Source organism: Oryctolagus cuniculus, chromosome X, assembly GCF_051225735.1.
Source record: "Oryctolagus cuniculus isolate XC-2025 breed Fujian yellow rabbit chromosome X, ASM5122573v1, whole genome shotgun sequence".
NCBI classification, from domain to species: Eukaryota; Metazoa; Chordata; class Mammalia; order Lagomorpha; family Leporidae; genus Oryctolagus; species Oryctolagus cuniculus.
Window position 1 is genome coordinate 17,252,260 of NC_142888.1, and position 19,219 is coordinate 17,271,478.

Genomic DNA, 19,219 nt, shown 5'->3' on the forward strand with positions numbered 1-19,219 from the left:
CTGCCCTCCCGGGCCACAGCAGAGAGCTGGACTGGAAGAGGAGCAATCGGGACAGAATCCGGCGCCCCGACCGGGACTAGAACCCGGGGTGCTGGCGCCACAGGCGGAGGATTAGCCTAGTGAGCAGCGGTGCTGGCCAATGATTACACTTTTTTAAAAAGCCCTTATTGATTTTTTTCCAAAAAGACTTTCCAAAAATTGTAACCTTCTTGTTTTATTAAAATGTATGTATCTTCGGGCTGACTTTGTGGCACAATGGGTTAAGCCTGTGACATGAGTATCCCATATGAGCACTGGTTTGAGTCCCAGCTGCTCCACCTCCAATCGAGTTCTCTGCTAATGCACCTGGGAAAGCAATGGAAGATGGCCCAAGTACTTGGGCCCCTACCATCTACCTGGGAGACCCAGACAAATCTCTGAGCCCTTAGCTTCGGCCTGGACCAACCCCAGCCGTTGTGCCTTTTTGGGAAGTGAGCCAGCAGATGGAAGATTTCTCTCTTTCTCTGTAACTCTGCCTTTCAAGCAAATAAATGAATCTTTTAAGAAGTATGTATCTTCTGTCACAAATCTAAGTCACAAATCCACAATCTAAGATGCTAAGATATTTTCCTAGGATGATGGTGCTACTTTTCATCATTGTAATGAAGAGTGGGAGTCTCTCAGTATATCTGAACAATCTACAAAAATATTTTGAGGCTGATACATGCATATGTAAGGTTTTCATAATAGAGAAAAGAAGACTTTACAAAAAAATCGGATCATAAATGTTGATATAATCAACCAATAAGGGATAAGGGGAGAAAGGAAACATGCCATATTATTCCTTGTTCTTTTGATTCTTTCCCTTTTTTTTAATTTAAGATTTACTTATTTATTTGAAAGGCAGAGTGGAGAGACAGGGGGAGGGAGGGAGGGAGGGAAAGAGAGAGAGAGAGAATCTTCAATCTGCTGGTTCATTCCCCAAATGGTCACAACAGCCAGGGCTGGGCAAGACCGAAGCCAGGAGTCAAGAGCTTCATCCAGGTCTCCCAGATGGGTGGCAGGGGCCCAAGCACTTGGGCCATTCTCTGCTGCCTTCCCAGGCACATTAGCAGGGAGCTGGATCTTAAGTGGAGCAGCCAGGACTCAAACTGGTGCCTAACTGGGATGCTGGCATCGTAGGTGGTGGCTTAACCAGTATGCCATCATGCCAGCCCCAGTGCATAGTTTTCTAAGTCATTGTTTGTAAAGATTCAAATTTTCATGTAGTTATGATTCAGTGAACATGTATAATATCTACCTTTCTCATTTAATATAGTTCACATTTCCACAAATGGATGTAATCTTCATTATTTTGATTTTTAAGTGCATTGTAATGTTCTGCCATCATTCCCCTACCGTTGAACAGTTGGGCTGTTTCCAGTTTTCCAGCATGACAAATAGAACATCTTCCGGCAAACTGTTTATTTTGCCTTGCGGATTGTTATTTTCTTGAATCAACTTCCTTAAAGTCCTCTTTTCACATGCCCATTATTTGTTATTCTGTTCCTTAAATGGACTGATTTCTTCTTGCTCCTGCCTCAACCTAATTTTTGACAGGGTTGTATGTTCCTGCTATGTAATAGTCATGGTATCCTGTCTTTCCCCCATTACAATTTTGCCATTTTTAAAAATAGCTTATTTGATTTGCTTCCAGCTAGACTGTGGGATCCGTGAGAAAGGAGCTATTTTCCCCCTCATTGGGCTCCATACCTTATACTGCAGGTGCTGAATATGTATTTACTGATACCTATCTATTACTTTCTTTCCCTTCTTGATTCTTCAAGTCTTATTTGACATTAATGACCTCAGGAGTTAATACATGAGCAATCCTTTGTGTCCTATGCTAAACCTGCTGGCTTTGCTGTGGTTGGATAATTGCTTTCCCTGAACTAAACCTCTTTTTGGCGTCAGGCCCTGTCTGCTATATAATCGTGAGTCAAAGGGCAAGGCTAGTCAGTACTCCCCTCAGAGGTGACTTAATTACAGGTAATAAAAACTTAAAAGAATTAAATTAGGTAAGCCTGCACAATTATCATTCTGACTCTTGCAGACGCAGCCTGGTACTTAAAACGGGAGCTAAACGGGAGCTCTTCAGTTGGGTCCCCTGGAAACAGACTGTGAAATGGGCAGTATTGTATAAGAAGTCCTTTGATGAGCTCTCGAGGGAGGTTCCCTTGTGAAGGACTGAAGGACACAGGGCTGGGCGGAGATAGAAGTTGACTCCTCAGCCACTCCATGGGGGGCTCTAGCGCTGGGATGGCCCTGTAGAGTTGTCTTCGATCAGAGTGAGGGTGCGGGGGCCTTGTATCTGCCCCCCCCGGCCAGCCGTAGAAGGTAGGCTGCATGCAGGAAGGGGGCCCAACTTTGGAAAAATGCAACATCTCTGATGGACTGTAGTTTCCAGAGAGGGATTGAGCCACGAGACTGCAGCATCAGCCAGCGCTGCCTGCCGCAGAGATGAGCCGGTCAGTGTTGAAAGGGGGTTCTGGGTGGACACCATAGCACCCACCAGAGACAGGACCAGTCATCTCCAAGTGGGGAGCTAGGAGGAGAGATGGACAGCTGCTCCAAAAGGACAAGGTCAACGTGAGCACCTCCATTCACCTCGATTCCTGGAGCTACCCAGGAGCTCTGACGGCCAGAAGAGGTAGTGGCTGAAATCACTACCATTTGTGTGGTCTCAGGATGTTTTCGAAAGGAATCTAACAATCACCAGCCTCCTTCCTCTTGAGGTGTTTTCCCCACAGCTGTTTCCTCCTTCTGAAACCCCAGCAGACAGAGGCGGGAAAATGTCATGATACAACCAGGATGTCTGGCCTCAAGAGTTGCAAATCGGCTCAGGGGCCTCCTGAGATGCCCTGAGGTTTGGGGTGGGTCTTTGTTATACACAGATACCTTTTCCTCAACAAACTGCCACCCGTGAGACAGTTTCAAAGGGAACGGTGGACATGAATCCAATTACACAAACTTATTTACAAGGATGAATTAGCTCATGTCTGCAAAGCACTTTGAGCAATTTGGATAGACTTCCTAAATTGTTTACCTAAGGTATTACCTCACCATTAAGTCAATTTCCTAGTGATAGGATGGGCTAAATCTGGCTTCCATTAGAAAGTAATCTTCCCATGAATTTTCCCAACATCTAATATGTATTATCATTAATGGTGATATGTAAAGTCCGCTTGTTGAGACAAGACCGATATTTTCTGCATACTTTTCATACATTTTCATTTACTTTTAAGAATCGATTATGACTTTTGTGCTAAAAAATTATACCTTGGTACAGACTATATTTAAATAACTACATTTAGGTTGAAAGAGTCAGCCATATTTTCAACATAAGGTAACCAGATGTCTTAATTATGTATGTTGTGTGCATGTCTTAGCAAGTTTTCTATTAGAATTCCAACTCCCTGAGTATAAACTACCCCAATGTCCTCCTGGATCTCTAGCCAAAGAAGGCTTTAGGGACACAAAGACCAAATTAGTTTCAGGTATGTATAGAATATTCTAATATATAAAGTCACCATAGTGGTCAGTTTTTTTTTTAAACCTAGTCACAAGAAAGTCTGGTTCCTGCCACTCTGGCTGTTGCTTGCTGCAGTTTCAACCAGAACAAAGGATGGTCCTCTCTCTTTTCCACTAATATGTAATCTGTAAGCATCCTCGCAATATGTGACCCTTAATGAGTGGGTTGGTTAGGGGGGTGGGAGACGTGCCTTGGTAGATAACACTAGCTCTTTTTGCTAGCAGTGTTCAATGAGAACACTACTCAAGAGCCCCTAACAGAGGCTGATTCGTGGGTAGATGTTCACTTCCTTCAGGCCCTCTAGGCTAGGGAAACCAACTGAGGCACCCATGACATCGCAGTTATCTTTTCTATTGCCACAATCAGTCCTGTTTCTGAATCAGTCAGATTTCTTAGTTGCAAACAACAGAACCATTATTGGTAATCAAAAACAGGAAAGAGATGTATTCCAGAGATTTATTAGAAAGTGCATATGATCTCCAGCCTGGCTGGAATCTCCCAGCAGAACTGCTCCAGGGAAGATAGTGCTACCACCATTCCTCAGGATGGCCAGCTCTGGTCACATCATTAATACTGGACACTGTACAGAACTGCTAGATGCCACCACAGACGCTTCTGGAAACTGGGTTTATCTGCTGCTGCTTACATCACAGTGGAGTCTAGATAATGCCTGCTTTTGGGGGCATTACCAGTTTATGATTCGATGACTGGCATACGTACGTCTCATTGTAAAGGTTAGGGTTCTGTATCTATTTCCTTCTTCCCCCGTCTCCTTTAACCTACAGACTTATCTCCCTTTCTATTTTGAATTCGTTGTTCATGAGGATGAGAGAGGAAGGGAGCCCAAAAAGCAAAGAGATCAGATTTCAGAAATTATAACAAAAACCATTTTTACTTCTTTATCGTCCCATCAGAAAGGCAATTTTAGACCTTTCAGTGATTTTTACAAATCATTAAACTTCCAGTTATTACTTTTTTTTTCAAAGGAATCCGTAAAACAGACATTCTTACCTTTAGAAGAAAATTTAGGTGATTATTTATAGAATCTTAGGGGAGAACTTTCTAAGTATGACACCAGAGCCAGAAACCATAAAGAAAAATATTGATAACCTTTACTACTTCAGAAAAAGCATCATAAACAATGGGAAAACATTTGCAACTCATATGACAGAAGACTAATGTCCTGACTATAACAAGATCTTTTATAAACCAATGAGAATAATTTTAATACCACAGGAGGAAAAATGGTCGGAGGATATGGATGAGTAATTCACGAGTGGAAAGAGGCAAATGTTCAACAGCCACATGAAAAGATAATCAGCCTAACTATAAATAAAAATGCAAATAAAATCAGTAAGACATAATCCACCCCCACTTCACATCAGCAGAACAGAAGCCAATTTGGCAGTTCAGCCAATGTCAGGGTCCTTAAGTGAATATATTTAAGTACTGGTGGATATACACACTTGCCCTTACAACCTTGCTAGTGACTGGTTTATTATGAGATTAAATATTAGGCCACTTTCTCCAAATTCCCTCAAATATACAAACATTTATTACAAGCAGTACCAAAGAAGCTGAAAAGCTTATTCTGTGCTAGCTGTTCTTCTAGCCCTGATCGATCATCTGGCTGACAGGAGCCAGGGTATCAGGGTCCTGTTGATTGGGCAGAAACCACAGGGCTCTAGAGCTGGAGTGTTGTTGGAATTAAACTGTTGGGCTGGAATCTTATACCCTGTTCACATGAGCAAGGTAGAGCCTGTACAACATTGCTAGCTGGAATACCTCTCATTTTATGAAAAAAAAAAAAAACTTAAAAATAGTTCAAGGGGCCAGCATTGTGGCCCAGTGGATTGAGCCACCACTCACAATGCTGTCATGCTGTATCAGAGTGCCAGTTCGAGTCCCAGCTGCTTCACTTCTGATCTAGCTTCCTGCTAAGACACCTAGGAAGGCAGCAGAAGATGGCCCAAGTGCTGAGGCTCCTGCCACCCATGTTGGAGATAAGGATGGAGCTCCTGGCTGCAGCCTAGCCCAGACTTGGCTGTTGCTGTTGTTTGGGGAGCGAACCAGCAGTTGGAAGATCTTTATCTCTATGTCTTTCCCTCTCTGTCACTTTGCCCTTCAAATAAGTAAGTAAACCATAAACAATTTCTTAGGATCTGGCATTGTGGTACAGTGAGCTAAGTTGCCGCCTGCAATGCTCATTCCATATTGGAGTGCTGCTTTGAGTCCCACCTGTTCCACTTCTGATTTAGCTTATGTGCCTGGGAAGCAGCAGATGATGACCCAAGTGCTTGGGCCCCTGCCACCCACATGGGAGACCTGGATGGAGCTCCAGGCTCCTGGCTTTTGCCTGGACCAGCTCCAGTCATTACGGCCATTTGGGGAGTCTCTCTGCCTTTCAAATAAATCTTAATTAAAAATTATTTCTTATTTGAGAGGGTCTCCCATGTAGGTGACAGGGTTCCAAGTGCTTGAATCATCACCAGCTGCCTCCCAGGGTGCACATCAGCAGAAAGCTGGGCTTGATGCAGAGCCAGGACTTGACCGCATGCACTTCAACATGGGATCCAAGTGCTCCTAACAATATCTTAACTGCTGCACTAAATGCCTGCACTTAAACATTTCTTTTCATTACTATTTTAAGTGCTAGGTCACCACCTCTGAAGGTGTGAGAATGAAGGGGTTCATTCTCATTGAGGGCATTTAGCTATCTCTGGATACTTCAAATGTGAACTCACATTCACACTCCTAACTTGAACTCAGAATTACCTGAAAATGTGTGTGTGTGTGGTGGTGGTAGTAGTAGTAGTAAACAGACATTTGGCACAGTAGTGGAGAATTAGCCTAGGATATTCACGTCCCATATAGTGGAGTGCCTGAGTTCAGATCCTGACTCAGATCCAGATTCCAGCTTCTTGCTCAAGTAGTTGGGTCTCTGAATGCCACTTGGGAGGCCCAGATTGAGTTCTGGGCTCCTTGCATTGGCCTGGTTTATCCCCAGCCATTATGGACATTTGGAGCATGAATCAGCAGACGGGAATGCTTGCACTCTCTCTAAATTTCTCTCTCCTCTCTCTCTGCCTTAAAAAAAAAAAGAATTGCCTTGGCTGCTTACAGATATCTGTCAGCATAACAGTCAAAAATGAGTAGGGGAGTAGGCATTGAGCCTAGCCGTGACGTTACCTGCATCCGCATCGGAGTACCTGGGTTTGATGCTCAGCTCAGCTCTGCTCTTGACTCCATCTCCTGCTCATGCACACCCTGGAGGCAGCAGTGAGGGCTCAAGTGCTTGGGTCCCTGCTTCCCATGTGGGAGACCTGGAATGAGTTTCCTGGCTTTTGGCTTTGGCTTGGCCCAGTCCTGGCTGTTGCAGGCATATGGAGAGTGAACCAGTGGTTGGGAGCTCTTTCTATCTGTCTCTAATATAGATCTGTTTTTAGTGGGGAGAAATAGTCATTGCACATAGATGCCTTTCTGAAAGGCAATTTGTCAATGAATATAACAATAAAGTGAACATACTCTACAAATTAGCGGTCTTACTTGTGGCAGCTTATCCTGAGAAAGGAACTGAACACACATGGAAAGCTCTGTCTGCAGATATGCATGGCCACATCATTTTCAACGTGCGTGGTTGTAATAAGAATTTTGCCAACAGGATAGTGATGCAAAGCAGATCAGTTGTTGTTTGGCGGTGCAAATGGGGCCTGCGAGAGGCGGGATTACTCAAGGCCAGAAGGAGACTTTTGGATTGATGGACATATTTACTATCTTTGATTATAGTGATGATTTCTTGACTGTACAGATTTGATAAAAATTTTTCAAGTTGTATAATTTAAATAATTGTTTACTATATATCAATTATACCTTGGTAAAACTATTTAAAGTCTGTCAATAGATATTGGATAAATAAATAATATTGAGAGGAAGATTTATTGAGCAGTTAACATGTGCCAGGTGTTCTAAAAATATTTTATCTTTTGATTTTCACCCTAACCCTTTGAATTTGGATTATTATTCTTATTTCTCACACATGAGAAAATGACATTGAAAGGACTTAAATTATCTGTCCAAAGTCTCACATTTAGAGAGTGGCAAAGAGTAAGAATCAATAAACTATAGCTCATGGACCAAACCTATCGCCCACCTATTTTTGTAAATCTAGTTTTATTGGAATACAACTCTGCATATTTGCTTATATATTGTATATGCCTGCTAATGCATACAATAACAAAGTTGCGTGGTTTGCATCAGAGACCATATGGCCCATATCTTGGTTAATTTTATGTGTGAACATGGCATCCATGATACCCATTAAGTTAAACATCTTTCTAGATGTTTCTGTGGTTTTTTAGATTAGATTAACATGTAAATCAATAGGCTTTTAAGAAAGCAGATTATCGGCTGGCGCCACGGCTCACTAAGCTAATCCTCCGCCTGCGGTGCTGGCACACTGGGTTCTAGTTCCAGTCAGGGCGCCGGATTCTGTCCCAGTCACTTCTCTTCCTGTCCAGCTCTCTGCTGTGGCCCGGGAGTACAGTGGAGGATGGCCCAAGTCCTTGAGCCCTGCACCCGCATGGGAGACCAGGAGGAAGCACCTGGCTCCTGCCTTTGGATCAGCATGGTGTGCCGGCCGCAGTGGCCATTGGGGGGGTGAACCAATGGAAAAAGGAAGACCTGTCTGTCTCTCTCTCTGACTGTCCACTCTGCCTGTCAACAAAACAAAACAAAACAAAACAAAACAAAACAAAACAAAACAACAACCAGATTATCCCAAGTGTATGTAGGTGGGTCTCATCCAATCAGACTGACCTCCCCAGAGTAAGAGAGGATTTTTTTAAAAAACGTTTATTTACTTGAAAGGCAAAGGGAGAGGGAGAAGGAGAGAGACAGACTCAGAGACAGAGATCTTCCATCTTCTGGTTCATTCCCCAAATAGCGACAACAGCAAGGTATGGTCCAGGCTGAAACCAGGAGCCAGGAACTCCATCCTGGTCTCCAACATGGATTTAGGGGCCCACACACTTGGGCCATCATCTGTTGCCTTTCTGGGCACATTGGCAGGAAGCTAGATTGGAAGCAGAGTAGCTGGGACTCAAATTGGCATTATCATATGACATGCAGGTGTTCCAAACAGTGGCTTAACCCACTGTGTCACAATGGCTGCCCTCAGAAGAGAGGAACCTGCCAGCATTTTATTTTTAGACTTGAACTGCAGCTCTTTCCTGGGTCTCCAGCCTGCTGATCCATCCAGTAGATTCTGGACTTTCCCGGCAGGGCAATCATGTGAGCCAATTATTTAGACTAAATGTATGATAGAAGATAGATGACAGCTAGCTAGCTAGCTAGATGATAGACAGATAGACTGACAGATATAACATATTGATATCCCCTGATGGTTCTTGTGTCTGAAGAATCCTGACTAATACAGCTCACAAAACCTAAAATATGGGGCTGGCATTGTGGCATAGCGAGTGAAACTGCCTTCTGTGATGCCATCCCATATGGGGCCCTGGTTTGAGGTTTAGGTGTTCCACTTCCAATCCAGCTCCTGCTAACGTACTTGGGAAAGCATTGGAAGATGGCCCAAGTACATGGGCCCCTGCACTCACAGGGGAGACCTGGAAAAAGCTCTCAGCTCCTGGCTTGAACCTGGCCCAGCCCTGGCTGTTGTGGCCATTTGGGGAGTGAACCAGTGGATGGAAGACCTCTCTCTAAAAAATAAATGAATTAATTAATAACAGTTTAAAACATCCAAATGCAGACATTTATGGTATTTTTATATCCCTATCCGAAAAAGTATGCGTGGGGGTCGGCGCCATGGCTCACTGGGCTAATCCTCTGCCTGCGGCGCTGGCATCCCATATGAGCGCCGGGTTCTAGTCCCGGTTGCTCCTCTTCCAGTCCAGCTCTCTGCTGTGGCCCGGGAGTGCAGTGGAGGATGGCCCAGGTCCTTGGGCCCTGCACCCGCATGGGAGACCGGGAGGAAGCACCTGGCTCCTGGCTTCGGATCGGCGCAGCACACCGGCCGTGGCAGCCATTTGGGGAGTGAACCAATGGAGGGAAGACCTTTCTCTCTTTCTCTCTTTCTCTCTAAAAAAAAAAAAAAAACATAAAAAAAGTATGCATGGGGAAGATGGGGAAGATGGTGGAAACATGTGTACTGAATACGTTAGCAGCAGCTTTCACCTGGAAAGCTACTGGATTATGGGAGATTTTTCCTTTTCCTTTACACTTGCATGTATTCTGTTAATAGTTCGTAATGAGTGTATAATCAGAAGGAGAAAAACAACAAAGCATTTTCATTTCGAAAATGAGAAGCAATGACTTATTTTTATACAGCCTCAAATTTACTCCAAGCCAAAACATGCAGGTCAAAGTGGCTACATCAAAATGTCCTTGATGACAACACAATGGCAACCATACAGTGGCCACAGCCTCCCCCCTGTACCTAACTAGTTCGTTTTCCATGAAGCAGGCAGTCTAAGGGCTCTTCCAAAAGCAGCCATAGGGCCTCTGAGTGCTGTGTTAATTTTTTTTTAGTGGGTTCCCATTTCAGGCCCAAATTGTTGTTGGCATGGCATGCAGAGCCTTCTGACATCCAGTTTCACAACCCTTGTTGTACTTGCCTTACTCGTTGTCCTCTGGCCACACTGGTGTATCTGTAGTTTCTGAAGGTACCCTGGGTCTCTCTTTGGTTTGACAAGAGTCAGTCTCATTATTACCACTAAGAGAAATAACTATATCTCGTCTTTGTTTTATTTTAATTGCCTATATGGCACATACCACAGGTAGGTAGAATGTTCTGTTGAGTGAAAAATTCAGAACCTGTCTTATGCCTGTTAAAGTGTTTTCAGTGACCAGAGAGGTGACATTTAAGTCTTTGAGAAGTTAGTCTAATCTCACTTCTCTTCAGTTGCATTTTGGGTTGGTTGACTAGAGAACCTAGTCATATAATACATCAGTGTTTGATTAAAACTGTATTTTAAGTTCTTTCCCTCCAGTTCAAAGACTGGCTGGATATTTGCCATCCACACCCAGAAAGGATACATTTCTTTTTTTTTTTTTTAAACAATTTGTTTTTTTTTTTTTATTTATTTTTGACAGGCAGAGTGGACAGTGAGAGAGAGAGACAGAGAGAGAAAGGTCTTCCTTTGCCGTTGGTTCACCCTCCAATGGCCGCCGCTGCAGCCGGCGCACCGCGCTGATCCGATGGCAGGAGCCAGGATCCAGGTGCTTTTCCTGGTCTCCCATGGGGTGCAGGGCCCAAGCACCTGGGCCATCCTCCACTGCACTCCCTGGCCATAGCAGAGAGCTGGCCTGGAAGAGGGGCAACCGGGACAGAATCCGGCGCCCCAACCGGGACTAGAACCCGGTGTGCCGGCGCCGCAAGGTGGAGGATTAGCCTATTGAGCCACGGCGCCAGCTTAGGATACATTTCTTGACATCCCTTGCAGTTAGGTAGGGAAGTCGTGGCTGAATCCTGACTAGAATATATATTATACACAGAAATGATCGGTCCCTTCTACAAAGAAATCATTTCTGGTCCACCTGTCTGGACTTGAAGGTCCCTGGAATGGTGGAGCTGCATGTTGGAAGGCGCCTGGCTCTGAACTGTGATGTGGACTAGAAATAAACTGCATTGTGCTTAGCAGCTGAGACTCAGGGGTCTACTTGTTATCGCAGCACAACCTACCTTCTCCTAACTGCGTCATCTTCCAAAGAAACCTTTGTAACTCTACTTGGTTTTGAGTTGGGCGGGACTCACGTGGTCACTTTAATTTGACACTTCAGAATGCAGATGTCAAAGCATATCTCTTTATTCAGATTCTTCATTTTGTGTTTCCCAAATGATTTGAAAGAGAAACATGGAGTAAGATAATGACTATTCAGTAGAAAGCAAAAAATAGTACAGAGCACAAATAACTCACAATTAGCATAACAATTCTTACTATTAATATCAATCTTTCATTTCTCCTCTATTTTTTATAGCTTAGAAATCTGCCATGTTTAATAGGAAACTCCAGATATGCTGTCATTTTGATGAAAGGCAAATATATCGAACACATGAATATATTATATACTTAATTTGTTGAGCAATTTATGTAAGGATTAAATCTTACCAGAAATTAACCAGGACCTACTACGTATGTTTTCTTGTACAGCAGCACTCTTTTTGGTTGGTATTCAGATGAGGCTGTTGGTGGATTCAGGCTGCTTGTGGTAAGGCTCATCTGTTAAATATTCTTTGCTAAATGTGACCAGAAATGTAGAATTTTTATTGGCAATTATAATCCTTGAGCTGCATGTTACTTTATTAGACATCTGGCTGCTAAATCCAGATAGGATCCTTTCATGACCATTGTGCACTGCAGGGAACACTCATTTACTCTGAAGGCCAAATTAATTGGAAAGCTCTTTTCCAAACAAAACACACGAAAGAATATTAACGTAGTACTTGCAAATGTAATTGTTCGATCTACTGTAGGGATCTTCTCTTTGAAATTTTGCCCGATTCTCCCAAGTTTGATTAGTACCCCCTCTTTGTGCTACAACTTTAGTTTCTGTGAGCACAAAGTGATGTCAGCTACGTCATGTGAGTTATGCCATGACCTATGGCAAGTACATCCCACCTGGCTCCTCTTGCAGACTGGGAGGCACAAGATGGCACACACATACGCCCTTCAACTTCATAGCCTAAGTGGCTGGCCTAGAATAGAAACCCAATACGTGCTTATTTTATAAATATGGACACCATCGTTGAGATTGTTTTGTTTGTAGAATTAGAGAAGCCTCTCAGACACCTGCTTACAGTTATGATCTTTAATACATGTCACACTTATTGTTTAGGTTTATTTTATTTATTTGAAAGACAGGGTGAGAGAGAGGGAAAGACAGGATGCTGAAGATTTTCAAGAAAGGTGGTAGAATGGTAGTATGTTGAGACAAGGCTTAAGGAAAAAAAAAATCTAACATCACTTTCCAGACAGAGGCTTTGAGTTGTGTTTGAGCAAAATGCCAGGAGGGGCCATATGGTCCTGTTGTTTGACTTGGGGCAGGCGGGTACTATCACAGGTGAAAAAGTCCAGAGTGAGACGTGACGTTCAGCCAAACAAGACAGTGAAAGACAAGTCCAAAGGCCAGAGAAAGGAGAGGTTTGTCGTGGAGCCGTTTCACATTCTTGTTTGAGCTTTTACCTGGCTCACATTGCTATCAAATAGGAGCAGGCCTGAAGGGAAGTCTGCCTTCCTATAAATCCGTCCAGAGGAAGATGACTCCACGGCATGCGGTATTTAGCCAGGGCGGTGGTTTGAATTCTTCTTTGTGTATCATTCCACGTTCTTCAAGCTACGATTGAAACTCCTTTTCTTTGGTTCTGTTTTCAGTAGAGCTACAGAGCAGCTGGTCATCACCTTCAATGTAACATATTAAATCACCGCTCAGGTTTTTGTTTGTTTTTTATTCTCTGTGAAACTCCGGTTTTCTTATTTATTTTCTTTTGGATCTTATTTCCTAAGAAGCCATGTGTCTAACTCTCTGCTGGCATGTCCCTGAGCTGTTTCTTTCATCTTAGAGCTCTGAACACCACCCATAAAAAGAACATGACTAATGCCCAGGAAAGAAAAACTAGTGTAGGAAATCCCCAAATGTCGCTCTTCTGGTGTGCTTTATTGTCTCATCCCTAGTTCTTTCGTTCACTCCAAGCACTTTCTCTGTGCCAGAAGTCTTAGGTGCTCTGTGCTGTCACTGTGAACAAAACTGACCCAAATCCCTACTCTCTCAAACTTTATATTCTAATCAGGGCGACACAGGCTACATGAAGTATAGAGGAACCATGGCGTTCCAACTGCGAATAAATATGATATAGAAAAATGAAGTGGGTGGGGCCAGCATTGTGGTGCACTGGGTTAAGAAGTCACCTGCAATGCCAGCATCCCATATGGGCTCTGGTTTGAGTCCTGGCTGCTCTACTTTTTTTTTTTTCTTAAGGATTTATTTATTCGAGAGGTTGCATGACATACAGGGAGAGACAGGGAGAAAGGTCTTCCACCTGCTGGCTTACTTCGTAAATAGCCACACGGCTGGAGCTGAGCCAATCCGAAGCCAGGAGCTTCCTTTTGGTCTTCCACGAAGGTGCAGGGGCCCAAGAACTCGGCCCATCTTTCAGCGCCTTCCCAGGTGCTTTAGCAGAGAGCTGGATCAGAAGTGGAGGGGCCGGCGCTGTGGCGTAGCAGGTTAACATCCTGGCCTGAAGCACCAGCATCTTACATGGGCGCCGGTTCCAGTCTAGGCTGCTCTACTTCCAGTCCAGCTCTCTGCTATGGCCTGGGGTAGCAGTGGAAAATGGCCTAAGTCCTTGGGTCCCTGCACCCACGTGAGAGACCCGAAGGAAGCTCTTGGCTCCTGCCTTTGGATCGGCGTAGCTCCGGCCGTTGCGGCCATCTGGGGAGTGAACCTGCAGATGGAAGACCTCTCTCTCTGTCTCTACCTCTCTCTCTGTCTTTCAAATAAATAAAATAAATCTTTAAAAAAAAAAAGTGGAACAGCCGGGACTTGAACCGGCGCCCATATGGGATGCTGGCACCACAGCCCCCAGGAGGTGAATTTTTAAAGATTTATTTATTTATTTATTTATTTATGGAAGGCAGAGTGACAGGGAGAGAGAGATCAGTGTTCTATCTGCTAGTTCACTCATCAAATGCCCAAAACAGCTGGGGTTATGCCAGGCTAAATGCAGGAACCAGGAATTCAAGCACTTGTACCACCATATGCTGCCTTCCCAGGGAGCTGGGTCGGAAGTGGAGCAACCAGGCCTTGAACGGGTACCCATAAGGGATGCCGGCGTCCAGGTCGCGGCTTAACCCACTATGCAAGGACGTCGGCCCCGGAAAGTAAAGCCTTCAAGGAAACGAGGAAGCCAGAACAACAGGCAGCTGGCTGAGAAATACAGGGCCAAGAAAACAGCAAGAATGAAGGCTTTGAGCTCAGAACTGGCCTGTGTGTTTGGTTCTTTAAAAAAAAATTAAAAGAGATTTGTTTATTTGAGAGAGTTACAGACAGAGGGGGAGAGGGAGGGAGAGAGAGGTCTTCTATCTGCTGGTTCATTCCCCAAATGGTTGCAACAGCTGGAGCTGGGCCAATCTGAAGCCAGGAGCTTCTTCTTGGTCTCCCACAGGGTGCAGGGGCCCAAGGACCTGGGCCATTTTCCACTGCTATTCCAGGCCACAGCAGAGAGCTGGGTGGAGAGAGCAGGCGAGCAGTGAGGACATAAACTGGCGCCCATATGGGACACCTGTGCTGGAGGGGGAGGTTTAGCTGACTATGCCACAGTGCCAACCTCAGCACGTGTGTTTGGGAAAGAGTGAGGGAGAAGTAAGAGGATGAGAGCCAAGTAAAGTGGGAGTGGGGGGCGGGTAGTGGGATGACATCAGACAAGGACCTGGTAGACCTCTAGAAGGACTTTGGCTTTTACTTTGGAGTAGGAAGCCATTTGTGACTTTTAACGGAAGGAGGAAGATCTGACAATGCCTTAACAGGATCCTCCTGGCTGCTGTGTTGAAGAGAGATTGGAGAATGAAGGGCTGGGAGTTACGAGAGCAGCTAACGGCTATTTTAATGACTCAGCAGTAGAGTGATTGTGATGCCTTGCACCGGAGCAGTGAAAGTAGTAATGGGAGAAGTAGCCAGATTCTGGATCTATGTTGAAGGGAAAGCAAATAGAATTTGCTAATATAATGCTTGTGGGCATGGAGGAAAAGTTGTTGAGAATGATTTCAAGGTTTTTGGCCTGAGCAACTGGAAAGATGGCGTCACTGATGGCCGGGCGGTTGTAGCCATTAGTAACTCAGGAACTTGCTCTTGGACAGGATATGCCAAAGAGAACGGTTAGACCTCCAAACGAAGATGTTGAGGAGGCCTCTGGACCTACAAGTCTGAAGTTCATGGATGAAGTCCTGGTTCAAGATAAAAATCTTGGAGTCATCATTAGATAGAAGATATGTACCACCGTGAGATGGAATGAGAGAACCAAGGTATTACGTGTGTAAATAAAAGTAAAGAGGTCTGAGAACTGAACGTTGGGGCACATTCGTGTTAAGAGTCTGAGCACGTGCACACCATGAGTAAGCACTTTTCGTGGAAGCAAGCATGTTTGAGTCAACTTTGGGAAAGGAAGGGGACTGCTCGGTGTGGAGGAGGAGAGAATGCTAGTGTGTGGCACGTGACCGTTCTGATGACGTCTTGGAGAATCAGTGCAGCAGTGGGTAAGGGAGGCGCGGCTGGTGTTTAGATGAAGTTGCAGGCTAGCTACAGTGGGCAGTGGCAGGATGGCAAGAGAATAGGTTTCCCTTCTCTTGTTTTCCAACTCGTGGGCTCCCCAGCAGTAGCCCCGGAGATGGAACTCACCTGCAGAAGGTTGACTGGTGAGTGCTTACGCACATAGACCCGAAGGAAGCAGCGGAGAAGCTGAAGTGAATGTGCGCTCTGGAGCTGGGCTGGTTGGTCCTTCAGAGCTTCCCGGATTGAGGCGAGAGGACCGGGATTTTGTTTCTTTCCTCTGCATCAGTCACTTATGGCCCAGGCTGTTCCTTCATGAAAGGTGGTGGTACCTTGGGCAATACAGTGCCCTGTGGTTGAAGGCAATGCCCAGAGAGGGACTCAGCTGTGAGCCATGACTGGCCTATGTTCCCAGCAGCTAGGGTATGGAAGCTCTGGCCCTGAAGAGAGGAGGGGATGTGGCATGGGTGCCACAGTGTCCACTAAAGTGTCTGCAAGCTACAGCTGCATCAAGAGGTTGGATCTTGCATTTAAGCAAATGGAAATTATGGGAGGTAGCATCTTTCTTTACTCTTGCTGGCTTTTTATCGGATGGTCAATATTTTCAGCTAGGGTAGTGTCATTAAATGACTTTAGAGAAGTAACTGCAGGGGTGGACAAAATAGAAGTATGCCAGAACTAATGCCATTAAAATATTGCCAAGAGCTACAGCCTATTGGTTAGCAGGGCTTTTGAAAATAATACAGCCTATTTTGGGGCAGGATAGCGAATCAGTAACTTTAACTGCTTCCTTGGGGTGCGTTTTGAAATGTATTGAGACAGTTTTGTCTCCACAATTGGAGATCTGCAAAGTGAGGGGCTGTTATGCTTAATGAAGAATTTTTTTTATTTTTTATTTTTTGACAGGCAGAGTGGACAGTGAGAGAGAGAGTGAGAGAGAGAGAGAGAGACAGAGACAGAGAGAAAGGTCTTCCTTTGCTGTTGGTTCATCCTCCAATGGCCGGCACGCTGCGGCCGGTGCACTGCGCTGATCCTAAGGCAGGAACCAGGTACTTATCCTGGTCTCCCATGGGGTGCAGGGCCCAAGCACTTGGGCCATCCTCCACTGCACTCCCTGGCCACAGCAGAGAGCTGGCTTGGAAGAGGAGTGACTGGGACAGAATCCGGCACCCTGACCAGGACTAGAACCTGGTGTGCCGGTGCTGCAAGGCAGAGGATTAGCCTAGTGAGCCGCGGCACCGGCCCTTAATGAAGAATTATCTCAACCTAAATACCAGTAGTACTTCTGTTGAGAAATAATGTGATCGAAAGTTAGGTGCCTACTAACCAAGACATTCTTTTTTATTTTGAAAGGCAGAGAAAGAGGGAGAGAGGCAGGTAGATAGAGAGATAGGTTCCACCTGCTGTTTAACTCCCCAGATGCCTGAAACAGCAGGGGCCAGACGAGGCCAAAGGCATGGAGCCTGAAACTCAGTCCGTCTCCCATGTGCGTGGCAAGTATGCAAGTGCTTGAACCACCACCTGCTACCTCCCAGAGTGCTCATTAGCAGGCAGCTAGAGTTGAAGCAGACCCAGTACTCGATCCCAGGAACTCTCATAGGGGGATGCAGGCGTCCCAGGTGACCGAACTGCCCTGATGAAGACCTGCCTTGAACCAGGGCATTTTTGAATGTGAAAGGGTGCTATTAATAATGATGTCAAGACAACAGGGCTAAACTTGAGTGACACAAGCCAATAGGGACTTAATGCAGCACCCCCGTACAGGGGCAAATGGAACCCAGAAATACGAGGTGTGAAATCATTCATATCTGGAGTAGGCGAAGAGACCTACAACTGTTGAGTCTACTTGAGTTAGGACTTGAAGGTTTTTCCTCCTGTGGTATAAGAGCGAGCCATCTCCGTCACAAATTTCTAGCTGGTTAAATTGTCGATGTGTGGTGGGCACAGCAGGTCTTGTCTTGTGAAAACTCATGTGGATATTTAAATTCTGAAGCCTTTGTGTTACAGGTTGGTGGATGAAGCGTAGAGACTTGATGTAATGGTGTCAGAGAGCTGGGTCTGGTGGGCGGTCTGCAGGGGCATGCCTTCAGAGGGGGGTTCTTGCTAGAGGGTTTATTATTTGAGTTCAAGTTGTAACTGTTCTTTCTTTTCTAGCTCACCACGTGATCATCCCTGTACACCCTCCCTGCCGTTGGCAGCCTCTTCAAGACAGGAGATTCTGGGGCCACCCGATCCTGAACTGCGACCTCCAAACTGTAAGCCAAAATAAACCTTTTCCTTTTCAAGATCTGCTCAGATATTTGAAAGTATTGAAAAGTTGGCTAATATGTCTAGGATGTTTAAATATGGAAATTGTTGAACCGGTAACTTCAACTCTTATGCTGGGAAAAGTATTTCTTTAGTGCAGTGCTGCCTCCATGTTTTCATGCCATGGCCTACAGAGAAATTGTTGATTAATTGTAGGGCCTTGTTGGTTAACTGGAGGGGGCTGAAAGTGAGAGGCTTCATCTGGCCACTCCCCAGGTGGTGAGATTCAAAGACATCAGCACTTCTGGGGTATATTAGGAGTAAACCACTGAGAAGCTGTGCCTTAGCAATAAGACTTGACAAAACCTAGCAAGTTTTAGGATGAACAAGAAGGTGGAGCAAACCTAACCCATGGTTTTAATAATCTGATGTTGAATTTAGGAACGATCTGTGTTAAAATGTTTGTGGTAATTTGGTACACAAGGGAACATTCACAGAAAGCTAGAATGAAAAGATGATCCTGGTAGAAAAATTTTGTTGAAATCCATGCTTAGTTTTAGTTTTTTTTTTTTTCACGATACACATTTTCTATTAACTTTTTTTTGAAGACCCACTCATTTTAGTAAATTAGGTGGATCTTAGGTTTCATTTTGAAATGTGTAATTGTATACATGATTTTTTTTTTTATTTTTGACAGGCAGAGTGGACAGAGAGACAGAGAGAGAAAGGTCTTCCTTTGCCGTTGGTTCACCCTCCAATGGCCGCCGCTGCAGCCGGCGCACTGCGCTGATCCGATGGCAGGAGCCAGGAGCCAGGTGCTTTTCCTGGTCTCCCATGGGGTGCAGGGCCCAAGCACCTGGGCCATCCTCCACTGCACTCCCTGGCCATAGCAGAGAGCTGGTCTGGAAGAGGGGCAACCGGGACAGAATCTGGCGCCCCGACCGGGACTAGAACCCAGTGTGCCGGCGCCGCAAGGTGGAGGATTAGCCTATTGAGCCACAGCGCCGGCCTGTATACATATGATTTTAAAATGAATGGTGTAAAAAAATTGGACTCAGTTCATACAGCATATATGGTATGGGACTGTTTCAAAGAACTTACATGAGTTAGATACTGGGGAGTTTTGTTGCTTGGCATCAAAAA

General features: G+C 45.0%; 1 protein-coding gene across 23 annotated transcripts in view; it reads left to right on the forward strand.

The window, feature by feature from the left end:
- Positions 1-15,446: 15,446 nt before the first annotated feature.
- LOC149119566 (uncharacterized) overlaps positions 15,447-19,219 on the forward strand; it is a 47,301-nt gene continuing 43,528 nt past the window's right edge. For 3 of the 23 annotated variants that reach the window (XR_016228033.1, XR_016228032.1, XR_016228023.1), the window contains exons 1-2: positions 15,679-15,816; positions 17,984-18,084. Coding sequence is in view for 4 of the 23 variants with exons in the window: in XM_089324369.1 (XP_089180495.1) it covers positions 15,843-15,975; positions 17,984-18,084 (234 nt within the window). In the remaining 19 variants the exon portion in view is untranslated. The other 20 variants (XM_089324369.1, XM_089324367.1, XM_089324368.1 and 17 more) reach the window with 14 other exon arrangements.